Here is a 12,259-nt window from a genome sequence, read left to right on the forward strand (position 1 = left end):
GATTTTGTTTTAAAATTAACAGTCACTATTGAAGAAATAATGGTTTATTTTTCTAATCAAGTGACTAAGCTCCTGAATCATAAGGCCTCAACAAATGTTGTATCTTACATTTTGATTGGACAATAAGACCTTCTATTTTGATTATCCCTGGTAAATAGCAATTTTGTTTCTCCAGTGGTTTCCATTTGCCAGTCATGACAGATGGTTAACATGGTGACTACTGCTTTCAGGGGATTCTATCAGATGAATCCTCACTTCCAGTGCAAAGCTATTGGCAACTTTTCAGGGAAAGTCCACCCCTCTGGACGTCTCTATCGTGGCTGGCCAAGGAGTCCTGCTTTGGCTGCCAGGGCTTCATTCTGCTGAATATGATATTCCTGAAATCTCATGGATATTCTTTGCGTCATTTTTAAATATTTCTGTAAGCAATGTTCTGAACAGGTGGTCTAGAAATAAAATAAAGAGAGAAGATGGAAGAGGCAATACAGAAATACTAATTTGGGAAAAAAAGCAAAAAAAAAAAGCATGTATTCTAAAAGACCAACCAGTAGGTACTTTTCTTTGAATATACCTGAGAATTAAATGGTATTAATAAGTAGCAGGTGACCATAGCTTTCAACTGTTAATACAAGAGGTATTACATTTTGATACCTACAGGTCTGTAGGCACTAAAAACAATGGTAAGTCCCTGCTATCTGGACTAGATTTTCTGCAGGTGTGTTTTAGTATTAACTGAAAGCCTACATTCCCATTCCCTTATTCTGATTATTAAAATGTAGGCCCAGTACAACTTTGTTTCTTTTTAATGAGAAATTCCATTCTTAATATTAAGTTAATTCTCAACCTTTTACTTTTTTCCAGTAAAAATATTACACTTAGCATCTATTAAACATTGTCATTTATTTAACAAGTACTTATTCATTGCTGGTTAAAAGTTAAGATCTTGGCATGAATGTTTTCAGTATTCTTCCACTGGAAGAAGTTATGTCACTTTAAGCCAATACATAAATGTTTTGATGAGCAGATTAACAGTTATAACTTCTAATAGGATTGGGTTTTGAGAGTCTGTCTATGCAATATGAGCGACCAAATTCGAGCTCTAGTTTTTCCAAAGTTACCCTGAATTCTCAGTGTCAGATAGAAAAGCCATGTCAAGTTTCTCTAGCTAGGTCATCTTAATTGAAAGTTAATTACTAAGACTTTGCAATGGAAGAATAATTCAGCAAGCCCCAGGCATCTTCTCTAAAAAAGTCTGCCTTGATTCAATGTGATTATCATATTAAATTTGTCATCACTAGATTCAATGTTATGGGTCCTTGGCTGCTTTAGTTCCTCCAAGCAATGGAGCATAAAAGGCAGGCAAAATTCCTGTAATAACTAGGAACAAGCAAAATGCTTAGGGGGATTGCATTTAAGCTGCTGATCACAAGTTTAGAGAATTTTTAGTGAGTACACTTTTCCTACCTCTTCAGGTTTTACTTCTCTTGTTGTGAAGTCTTTAACACAGTCCAAAAAGCAGGTTTCTGTAAGTTTATTGTAGGTTCCAAGAAATTCTTTAAACTATAAACAAATAAAGTGTTTTTAAAAAACATAAATAAGGTGTTAATATTTGGTGTTTTAGAAAAATTTGCTTATTGTTGCAAGTATTACAGAAGTCCCTTCCCCCACAACAATGACCCTCTCTCCACCCTGCTCCGGCCCCCTCCCCAGGTCTTCCCCGCATTACTGTTTGTCCGTGGGGTATGCCTATAGGTATATAAGTTCACTGGTTAATATTTGGCTTTTAAAACAAAAATGTTCTGAAACTTAACTGAAGTTTGTATTTTAGGTGAAATGTCCTGTAATATTTGAAATCAAACTTTTGCTAACTTAAATGGGTATAATATGATCTATGTAATATGAGCTACAAAATATAGTCAGATTTTCTCATTGAATATTCTTTCCTGGATTACCTGAAAATTAATATTCTTCATTTAATATCCAATTTTGGAAATGAAATATAAACCATTATTTTGTGAGATCACTGACATGGTTGCATTCAACAGTGCCTTAAATTGTTTGCCAAAGGCCTTTTTCTTAATTATGATACCTTACCTGTTTTATCTGATCAGATTCTGGAATTTGTGCAGCCATATTTTCAGTACCTTTATTAGTCACCTGATTTAAAAATAAAAAACGTTTGTCAACCTATAAACAAATATTTTATTTAAAAAATGTTTTTTTATTGATTTTAAAGAGAGAGGAAGGGGGAGGGAGAAAGAAACATTGGTGTGAGAAACATCGCTTGATCATCTGCTTCCTGTATACTCCCTACTGGGGACCGAGCCCAAAACCTGGGCATAAGCCCTGTTTGGGAATCGAACCAGTGAATTTTTGGTACATAGGACAATGCTCAACCAACTGAGCCACATGGGCTACAAATAAATGTTTTTAGGCTACTTGAAGAGTTAGGTAATCAAAACAAGAATAGTTTATGAAATAGAACTGAAACAAGTCTACCTGAAATACCACATTATTCACATTTTATCAATTTCTAACCATGTATGTAATTATACACCACTCCCCCAATTTCCCACATCATTAATGACAACAGAACCATAAAGTTAGAATTAGATTTTTTAATGCTATTACCTGTGGGACCCAAAGACCCTGTCTATCTAAATCTTTAGTGGGTTACCTTTTTTTTTTTTTGGTTAATACTCGCCTGAGGATATTTTTTTCATTGATTTTAAGAGAGAGTAGAAGGGGCGGGGGGGCGGGGGGGGAGAAAAAAAGAGAGAGAGAAAGATGAATGTGAGAGAGAAACACATTGGTCTCCTCCCGCACAGGCTGGGGATAGAAATCTGCAACTCAGGTATGTGCCCTTGAGTGGGAATCGAACCTGAGACCCTTCTGTCCAAGGGCCTACACTCTAACAACTGAGTGGCTAAATCTTCAGTTTTAAGATGAATTGCCCTGCTACTGTGCAGAAAAGCTACTTATTAAAGTTCCATTCCTAGTAGGATTTTTTTTAAAGGAATCTGAAAATTACTTTTTATTTTTTAGTTAATCCTCACCTGAGGATATTTTTCCGTTGACTTTTAGGGAGAGTGGAAGAGAGAGGGAAAGACAGAGAGAAACATCGATGTGAGAGAAACAGAAAAACATTGATTAGTTGCTTCCTGCACCAGCCCTGACCAGGGCTCAGGCTGGGGAGGAGCCTGCAACCAAGGCACGTGCCCTTGACTGGAATCGAACCCGAAACCCTTTGGTCCGAAGGCCGACACTCTATCCACTGAGCCAAACCAGCTAGGGCCTTAGTAGGATTCTAAGGGAAACCAAGAGATCTCTGTTGTCTTCTATAAATACTTAAGTTAACTATTCCATTGGTTGCTAATGTAACTTTGACCTGTGCTACTAATGATCCTTTTACCTTCTCTATGCAAATGCAGAGTACTATTAGTTGTTAACAAACACCATCCTAACTTATAAATCAATAACCCAAATGAGTTCTAATATACTTTAAAAGGAAGTTATAGGAGTTGTGAAGTCTGAAATTCAAAAAGGGCAATAACTGTAACAGAAACTTCTAAACATATGACACTTATGATCTAACTTGGGGGCAACAGAGAAGTGAAGATAAGGAAGTCAAAAGCCTTTCTGAATTCCCGGGATTTCCACATATCCTAAATGGAGGGCCCAGGCTTAGTTAATCCAGATATAAGAATGTATCACATTATTTATTCTATCTGGCTAGTTCTAAAATGGAAGAACATCTCACATAAAGATTTGTATAAAATATGATTGTTTAAAATAGAAATTAAACAGCATGTAAAGAAGCAAATACAATCTTGTACACTGTAGACTAAATGAATTTTTATGCATTATATTTAGCTTGAATTTCCTAATAACCAATGCAATAAAGATAAACTGGATGTGTAAGTCATTCTTATTGACTCATTATTATTTGAAGTGGCTCTGTAAAGCATGACTTTTCATGAAACTAAGAAACTCAAAGTGCTATTATCATGGAAAAAAAATAACATTCTCATTTGATTAACGAATATAATTGATGGTAATTCCATGCTAGTATTTCCAACCATGTATACATCTTCCACTCTTTTGCATTTGTTCTTTTCTCCTTTTTTTTTTTTTTAATATCCTATAAGTTAGTGAGGATACAATCCATACTTATAGAACATTTCACCCAATACCACAGAAGGCACATTTTTATCAAGTGCCCACTGAACCAATATCCTGGGTCATAAAACTAGCCTCAACAAATTTAAAATAATTTAAATCATTCTAAGTGTGTTCTCTGACCACAGATGCATCAAGCTAGAAATAATTAACAGAAAGAGAACAGGCAAATTTCCAAACATCTGGAAAATAAACAATAAATTTCTAAATAATTCATGGGTCAAAGAGGAAGTCTCAAGGGGGGAAAAAAATCAGTGAACTGAATGAACTGAAAATACAACATATCAAAATCTGTGTTAACAGAGCTATATCAGTGCCAAGAGAACAATTTATAGCATTAAATTCATACATTAGAAAAGAAGAAACCTCTCAAATCAAAGATCAAAACTCCTACCTAAAGCACCTAGAAAAGGAGCAAAATAAACCCAAAGCATGTAGACAGAAATAACAGAACAGAAATAATAAAAATGAAAACATAGGCCCTGGCTAATGTGGCTCAGTTGGTTGAGTATCGTTCCATGCACTGAGAGGTTGCCTGTTCGATACCCAGTCAGGGCATATGCCCAGTTGTGAGCTCGATGCACAGTAGAGGGCGTGCAGGAGGCAGCTGATCCATGTTTCTAGCTCATCAATCTCTCCCTCTCTCTCTCTCAAAATCAATAAAAACATACTTTTAAAAAAAAATAAAAACATAAAAGCAAAAAACAATAATCAATAAAACAGAGTTGGTTCTTTAAAAAGACTATCATCAGAAATGAAACTGTGTCACCGTAGACCCTGCAGACGTCTAAAGTGTAACGAATTTACTATTATCCTGATATCAAAACCAGACAAAGGCAGTACATAAAACTAGAGAAATATCCCTCATAAAATAGACCTATATGTCCTTAACAAAATAATAGCAGATTGGTATTACTCTGCTGACTATCCTCTACTTGCCCCTTAGTATACCTAACAACTCATGGTGACGAAAGATGGTTATCTGATAAGACATAGATATGGAATGCCTCAATGGTGTTGGTATGAATCTTCTTTATTTATAATTATTTCCTTGGCATTATATTTTTTTAAAAAATATATTTTTTTATTGATTTCAGAGAGGAAGGGAGAGAGAGAGATAGAAACATCAATGATGAGAGAGAATCAGTGACTGGCTGCCTACTGGGTTTGAGCCTGCAACCCAGGCATGTGCCCTTGACTGGAATCGAACCTGGGACCCTTCAGTCCACAGGCTGACACTCTATCCACTGAGCCAAACCAGCTAGGGCTTCTTGGCATTATCTTTTAATGTAAAGTTTTTAATAGTATATATATCTCCTTAAAATGAAATAAAGTTTTATCATATTATAAAAGTAATGTAATATAGTTCTTGAGAATTTGGAAAATAAAAGAGAAATACTTTACTCAAAAACCACTAAATTAACATTATGGTTTCCTTTTCTCTAGAATCATTCAATTATAAACTTTTCAAATATTGTCCCAGACCTACAATTGACCTCAAGCTAACAGTCAGCAATTTTCTTATGTCTGCCTAAATCTCTAAAGCTCTTCTCTGTAGTCATAAATAAAGGCATACTTTTTATTGTGCTTTGCTTTATTGCATTTTTTTTACAAATTGAAGGCAAGACCCTCCACCAGCAAAAGATTACGACTCCCTTATTGCAGTGGTTTGGAACTGAACCTGCAATCTCTGAAGTATATCTGTATCAAGGTTATGGTATACATAACTGTAGGCAACTGTTCCTAGGAAATACTGAAGGTGATTGATTTGCAAATTTACTTGCTATCTGGTGTCTTCTAAAGTCAGCCTTCTCTTTTGCAGTTAATCATAAATTATGCTGATTGACAAACTCCAACAAGCCAAGCAAATCACTGATAGTGAAAACAGGCAGCAGCAATGTGGCTGCCCTTTTATGTGGTCCTAGTTTCCAGATATTACAGCAAATGTTTATTATTATAGAGGCAAACATCTGCTGAGGAAATTACCTTTCAATTATACTCCTGAGACCTGGAGATGGAGGGAAGGAATAAGAGTTCCAGAATCTCTGGCTTAGGTTTTAGGAATGATACAGCAATGTTATTTTTTGCCAAACACAAATATGTCATAAAACCGGGTAACTTAAAAGTAAAGGGAGATCTTATCAGTCATCAAGCTCAAACCTTTTCTGATGCATGAGTTTCCTTTCTGTTCTGGAAAAGTAGTTGTCCAACTTTTGCTTGAATGTCTCCAGTGAGGCCTTATTTCTTATCTGAAAAAATGATGGGATTACAATGACTGGGGAGACCTCTTCAAGCTCTAATAGTTGAGAAATCTAAACTTCTGCTGGCTAAGTCATTTTTAAAAAAGCCTCTTCCTTAGGTTTATTGTGATCATTTTGCAATGTATACAGATATGGAATCATTATATTGTACATCTGAAACTAACAATGTTACATAGAAAGAAAAAAGCCTCTTCCTTTTCAATATGTGAAATTTAGTTTCCTCATTCTGAGGTTACAAGTCTTTAGCATATGTTACTATATATATTTACAAAATACATCATAGTCTGCCCTGGCCAGGTGGCTCAGTTGGTTGGTCCTGTACACCAAAAGGTTACAAGTTCGATCTATGGTTGGGGTGTGTACAGGAGGGGATGGGGCAATTCATCCCTGTTTCTTTCTCCCCCACCCTTCCTCTCTCTTTCTAAAATAAATACATATCCCTGGGTAAGGATTAATAAACAAACAAATATAATATTCTTATCTTTCCAGGTAGTTAGTATGTCCAGGTGAATATCAAAGAAGAACAAGCAATTCCCAGAAATTTCTGAATATTAAAAAGAAATTAGCAGACAACCAGGATATGATGGAGGAGAAGTCCACCATTTCTTTTTTAGAATCATATGCAGATTTGTATCAGGCCTGAAGCCAAATTTCTAATTCTGTAAAAACAGTTACAGCAAATGATTCTTCTGATGTCTTTGGCCTCTATCACTAACATGGTACTTACATGATTGGTACTGGTCATTGGTACTCTTGTGATTCAGACAAGGATTACAAATTGATCATAAAACCATTAGGTGATAGGTTCCTGGGAAACAGGATATATTCATGCTCTCAAAACATCTCCACAGGTTACCAAAGGAAAACTGTCCTCCTATATTGTAATGATCTGGCAGTCACCACCTTAATCAAGTGATTATACCTAGCATCACCTCTGTGGTATTCTCCCCAAAAATGGATGATCTGACTCTGATCATGAGGGAATAATGAGGAAAAGCCACCATAAGGGACAATTTGTAAGACCAGAGGTCTTAAAAACAAAACAAAAAAGTCATGCCCGTCCTGTGTGGCTCAATGTTTTCAGCATTGAATCAGGTAACAATTCAATTCCTGGTGTGGCACATGCCTGGGTTGTGGGCTTGATCCCCAGTAGGGGGCGTGCAGGAGGCAGTTGATCAATGATTCTCATCACTGATGATTCTATCTCTCTGAAATCAATCAATAAAAAAGGTCATAAAGAAAAGGGGTACAGGGCTGTTCTAGATTAGGACACTAAAGGGTCATGACAACTAAACACAATGTGCGGACTTTGGATCCTGAATTAAAAGGAAACATTTTTGAGTTAAAAAAGACATTCTGGGGCTATGTTACCATTTTAGGTGTGATAACCTTATCCTGGCTATGTACAGATTGTTCTTAAGGTGATTCATGCTGAAGAAATTAGAGTTAAAGGTCATGATGTCTGCAACTTCCTTGCAATGGTTCAGCAAAAGAGTACTGTATCTATGTATATAGAGAGAGTGGAAAAGAGATAGCAAATAAGTAAAAATATTAATAATATTATAACAATAAAAAAAACCCACAATCTTGTGAACCATATTTTTTGTCCCAGGGCCATCCGTGTCTTTTATTTGATAGGTCAGATGTTTAAATTGATCTGAACTAACCTGTTCGGATGATAGGCTTTAACGGGACTCGACCACATGTCCCTTTCCTTTAGATTATCTGCAGCAGGTTTAGGAAGTTACTGTCTGATTAAATGGCAACTTATTAATCAGAGCAGAAAATTCTTGCTATATGCCACACCACTCCCACAAAAATTCTTCTGAAAGATTACGTCTATTGCTTTCGGGTTTAAAGGTTGGCCTCCAGACTTAAAGTATAATCCTCTGAGCACTGGACTAGATGGGGGGAGGGGGCCAAGACTTCTTGGGTTTCAAACCAATTCAACTTGTAATGACTGCTTATGGTCACACTTTAGAGACTAGAGGGGAAAGGTTACTTTATTTTCACATCTAAGTTACATTTAGAAAATAAGGGAATTAAATAATCTCCAAAGCTCTGACACTGTCGCTTTCTCTTTTAATTTTCCCTAAAACAAATCGTGAACAAGCAAGTACTACCCGTGAGCCCAGGAATGAAGAGGGAAATGTAACTGGAATAAGACATAATATTTTGCTAAGAATAATTAAAAGGTTCTTCAAAGCCAAGACCCTAAGGCCCAAATTTAATTCTAGGATTTCTTCTATGAAAGCTGAACTGTAAAAATTTTTTTAAAAAAATGTGTTATTTAGCTTTTACATCAGATTACATTGTTTGGCTTTGATTCACCTTTTTCTAAAGCCTTTAGTAATGAGTAAAGGGGAACGTCCAAATAGTGCGTCCTTGAAAACGAGCAGATCAGATAAAGGTGCTGGGCCTGTTTTGTGTCCAGGGAGGGCGGTTCAGTTAAAGGGGGGTCTCCTGCCTGTTAGCTCAAGGTCAAGGCGAGGGTGCCTTCCAGCCTGACTCGCACTGTCTCAGACCGAGACCCCGACTGCTGCAGCCCAGTCTGATGTGCCTCGGAGCCTCCAATTACGGCCCTCGCCCCAGTGACACGGACGTCAGGCAGGTCTCAAACCCGCTCAGGGACAGCAGGACCCGCTGCCCGGCTCCGCAGCCCCCCGCAGCCCACCATGATGCGGCGGCCTCGTTCAGAGACCCACCGCCTTTCCGGAGCGTAGCCTGCCGCCCCCCGCCCGGGAACCCGGGATTCCGAGGGCAGAGAAAGAGGTCATACTTAAGCACAGGCTCTCGCTTCCGACAACAGTACGAGGCTGGGGGGACTGCGCTGCCAGTCGAGTCCGGGGGCGGAGGGTCGGGGTCACGGCGGGTGCCGCCGCCGCTGGATGCAGAACACGTGGGAGCGGTGATGTCAAATAGCCCTTAGATCCTTGGACGCCGATTCGTATAACGAGGGGAACTTAAGAGGAAAAAAAAAAATCCGATATGACCCTATAACTCCGAAATCCTCTGAGAATTAATTTTTGTGATTGTCTCCTTAGACAATGCTCCCTGCTCCTGATTTCCTTGCCATTAACTAACCCGAATCAGCCGAAACTGTTTGAAAGACTAATTTACTTTGCGTCCCTAACGGTCTCCAGGAGCTACGCTGTAAACATTCCCTAATGCGTGCGAGTGGTATTACCAGTTAGTTCGGGAGCGCTTCAGGTCTTCAACGAGTCTCTTGGGTTTTATCCAATATTTAAATCCTTTGGGGCAATGTACTGCCTTAAAACGATCCACACCTGTTTTAAGCCTTTTACGTTGGGGGTTTGTTTCCACCCGGAATGGGATGAAGGAGCACCCGGGAGCATTGAACCTTTTGGTTGGCTGTTTCGGACAATATTCTAGGCGCGCATGCGTGTTGTGTCTCGGCGGGGGGGGGGGCGGTTTACAAGGAAGTGGGTGTTTACCCGCGGGCAACTGAAGGTGTTGTCCGATGAGACCTGTGGCTGTGAGACTGCCTGGCGTTCCGGAGACTCGGAGGCGTGAGTTTAGGCGTCCGGTGTTTGCAACTGGAGGGATGTGTAAGACTCATTGGCTGAATAATGCTATTAAGCTTCTTACGTGGGGAATTAAAAAAAATAGCACTTGGGTTTTACCTGCTTGACTCCATCCTCCCAGCAAATCTTAACTCCGCCTCTACATCTGTTTGATTTTGTCTTGCCAACTCGGGCTGGAGAATGCACTGTTATTGTGGTGGTTGTTATGCTCATGCAGTCATTATCTTGTCATCTCAGTGTTTAAGATTCATGGCATGGTGCATTTGTAGACTGAGTGGGATTAATGGGTAAAAAGGTTCTAGTCTTTATGCTGCATTAAGTACCAAAATTTCTAGCTTTGTGACTAGTCTGTTTAGACATTGTTTAATTTAAAAGTTGGTGACTGCATATTTCAGAATCACTTAAAATTCACGTTTTCTTTATCATCCCCGCCCCCCGCGCGCTTCTTAACCCCACCTCCTCCCCAGTCTTCAAAGCGGTGAAAATTTTGTTCTGCAGTTTTATGGACCCAGAAGAAAGTTCTGCTATAGAATTTCGAGACTAGTTTTGTTGCCAATAATATGAAAGGCTCCGAGTATAGCCCGGAAAAGAAAAGAAGGGTTAAAATACCAGCGAAGAGGCTTCGGGAGGTAGCTTCTCCAAACCAGGGAGAGAATTTGGCTTTGCTGAAAGACGAGCTGTCCTGTGTTGCTCCGGCGTTGTCGGCAAACAAACACCTTCCTTTTAGAACGGGGACTAGCTTGAATGGAACGTTACGTGGTATGTGATTCCACATAGTTTTTCAACTTTTCACTTTTGTAAATTTTTAGTCTTTTTATTGCTTTTTTTTTTGCGTGTGTGTTTCAAAATTTAGAGGATTCTTAATGTTTAAATCCACAAATGTGAGATGTTTAGTTTGTACAGGTGTCAAAAACTGACTATGTTCCCTGGGAAAATGGCCAGGTATAGCCTGCATCCAATAGTACTGAATGGATAGAATGAATGAAACTTGAACATTTCCTATTGTGTTTTTTCTTTGTGTGGCTTTTGTATACTCTGCCAGTTCCATCTCTGATGGACATACTTAATTTGTATGCTGAGCTTATTTTTCACTGCTGGGGCTTTTTACCAAATACTCTACCTGATGTTTGGATTATGATAGTCAGTTTGGCGTAGTAGAAAAACACAACTTATGCCATTTGATGGCTTTCACATTTCAATTCACTTAACCTCAGTGAAAATGAAGATGACATATGCTTTATCCAATTCATGGGCAATTGTAAGGATTAAGTTAATGGATATATGTGCAAAAACAAAAAAAGGTGCTTTTATAATGTTGCTTTTTGGTTGGTACAGCATATCATATGCCTGCTGTTAAATCAGGCTTTTATATCATATACGTATTTTATTCCTGGCAAGTGATTCTGCCCTAGTTTGTCCAAATCTAACAGAGTAATGATACACTTTAAGCCATTTTATAGGTATCTCACTTGCTTGTCAATATTGACCCATATTTTCCAAGATATGAGTTGTAAAATCTCATTTTTCCTAAGTTTTTTTTTTTTTTCATGAAATGTGGCTTCCAATTTCGGTCTTGCATTCATATGGAGTTTATATATACTAGTAGCTCTTGAGTCATGCCTGTACAGTTTCTGCATGTAATGTTCTGATTTGAAAAATCATTAAAATTGGTTTCTTTGTTTTGGTAGGTTCATCAGACTTAGCTTCTGCTAGAAATGATTACCAGCCTCCATTAGAAAACCCCCCTGTGTCAGAAAGTGTAAGCAAAAGGATTCTTAATTATGCTGATGTTGAAATTTTCAGTATTGTCAAATAATGTATTCTTAAATTATGTTTGATTAGCAGCAAGCCTTGTTTTTAAATTTCACTTACCAAGAGAAATGTTTGACATACAACAATTGTGATTTAAATAGTGTTTGAGACATTAGCGAAAAAGCCTTCCATAGAATCAAAAATATCCATTAGTAAGATAATGACCTTGGGAAGGTCAAATAGTGTAATTGAAAAAAACAGCTCTGCTATTATCTAAGGAAAAGGTATTCTAAACAAGAAGCATTATGTAAATGTAAGGAAAAATAACATAGTAAAAAATGTGAGTGTGATTATACATCAGACAAACTATTATGAGGTCTTTTGTGGGTATTTTCTTGAGGGGTCTTTAAGAAACAAAAACATGAAATTTTCATGTTACCCTTTTTATAATGATAAAAATATTTGATGATAAATATAATGTGTTGGTGATGCAGTCCAATTAGACTTTGATCAGTAATCATA

General features: G+C 37.8%; 2 protein-coding genes across 13 annotated transcripts in view; one reads left to right on the forward strand and one right to left on the reverse strand.

Annotated features, from left to right (window-relative positions):
* The window catches only part of KIAA0586 (KIAA0586 ortholog), a 122,554-nt gene that overhangs the window by 1,623 nt on the left and 108,672 nt on the right, over nucleotides 1-12,259 (forward strand). The window contains exons 1-3 of one of the 7 annotated variants that reach the window (XM_036308731.1): nucleotides 9,881-9,970; nucleotides 10,484-10,744; nucleotides 11,674-11,744. In XM_036308731.1, coding sequence (XP_036164624.1) covers nucleotides 10,546-10,744; nucleotides 11,674-11,744 — 270 coding nt within the window. In that variant the 5' untranslated portion in view covers nucleotides 9,881-9,970; nucleotides 10,484-10,545. Of the gene's footprint in view, nucleotides 1-9,880; nucleotides 10,010-10,452; nucleotides 10,745-11,673; nucleotides 11,745-12,259 lie in introns of those variants that run through there. The other 6 variants (XM_036308714.1, XM_036308721.1, XM_036308741.1 and 3 more) reach the window with 6 other exon arrangements.
* Nucleotides 29-9,759, reverse strand: TIMM9 (translocase of inner mitochondrial membrane 9). Of its 6 annotated transcripts, none has more exons than XM_036308839.1 (7): nucleotides 9,628-9,754; nucleotides 9,220-9,402; nucleotides 7,812-7,943; nucleotides 6,340-6,428; nucleotides 2,095-2,187; nucleotides 1,465-1,560; nucleotides 29-446 (listed from the first exon to the last, which is right to left on the reverse strand). In XM_036308839.1, the coding sequence occupies exons 5-7, from the start codon at nucleotides 2,131-2,133 to the stop codon at nucleotides 312-314; spliced, it is 270 nt and encodes an 89-aa protein (XP_036164732.1). In that variant the 5' UTR covers nucleotides 2,134-2,187; nucleotides 6,340-6,428; nucleotides 7,812-7,943; nucleotides 9,220-9,402; nucleotides 9,628-9,754; the 3' UTR covers nucleotides 29-311. The 6 variants fall into 6 exon arrangements, with proteins under 6 accessions (XP_036164732.1, XP_036164708.1, XP_036164698.1 ...); XM_036308815.1 differs by having other exon boundaries at nucleotides 2,095-2,157; nucleotides 9,628-9,749; XM_036308805.1 differs by lacking the exon at nucleotides 6,340-6,428 and having other exon boundaries at nucleotides 2,095-2,157; nucleotides 9,628-9,759.

The sequence above is a fragment of the Myotis myotis genome, unplaced genomic scaffold (genome assembly GCF_014108235.1).
Source record: "Myotis myotis isolate mMyoMyo1 unplaced genomic scaffold, mMyoMyo1.p scaffold_m19_p_1, whole genome shotgun sequence".
Classification (NCBI taxonomy): Eukaryota; Metazoa; Chordata; class Mammalia; order Chiroptera; family Vespertilionidae; genus Myotis; species Myotis myotis.

Excerpts from the sequence above, each read along its gene's own strand:
- TIMM9 (XM_036308805.1), bottom strand. Across the intron at positions 1,561-2,094 it reads AATCTGATCAGATAAAACAG|TTTAAAGAATTTCTTGGAAC; the intron begins GTAAGGTATCAT and ends ATTTGTTTATAG. Across the intron at positions 447-1,464 it reads GAGAAGTAAAACCTGAAGAG|ACCACCTGTTCAGAACATTG; the intron begins GTAGGAAAAGTG and ends TTTTATTTCTAG.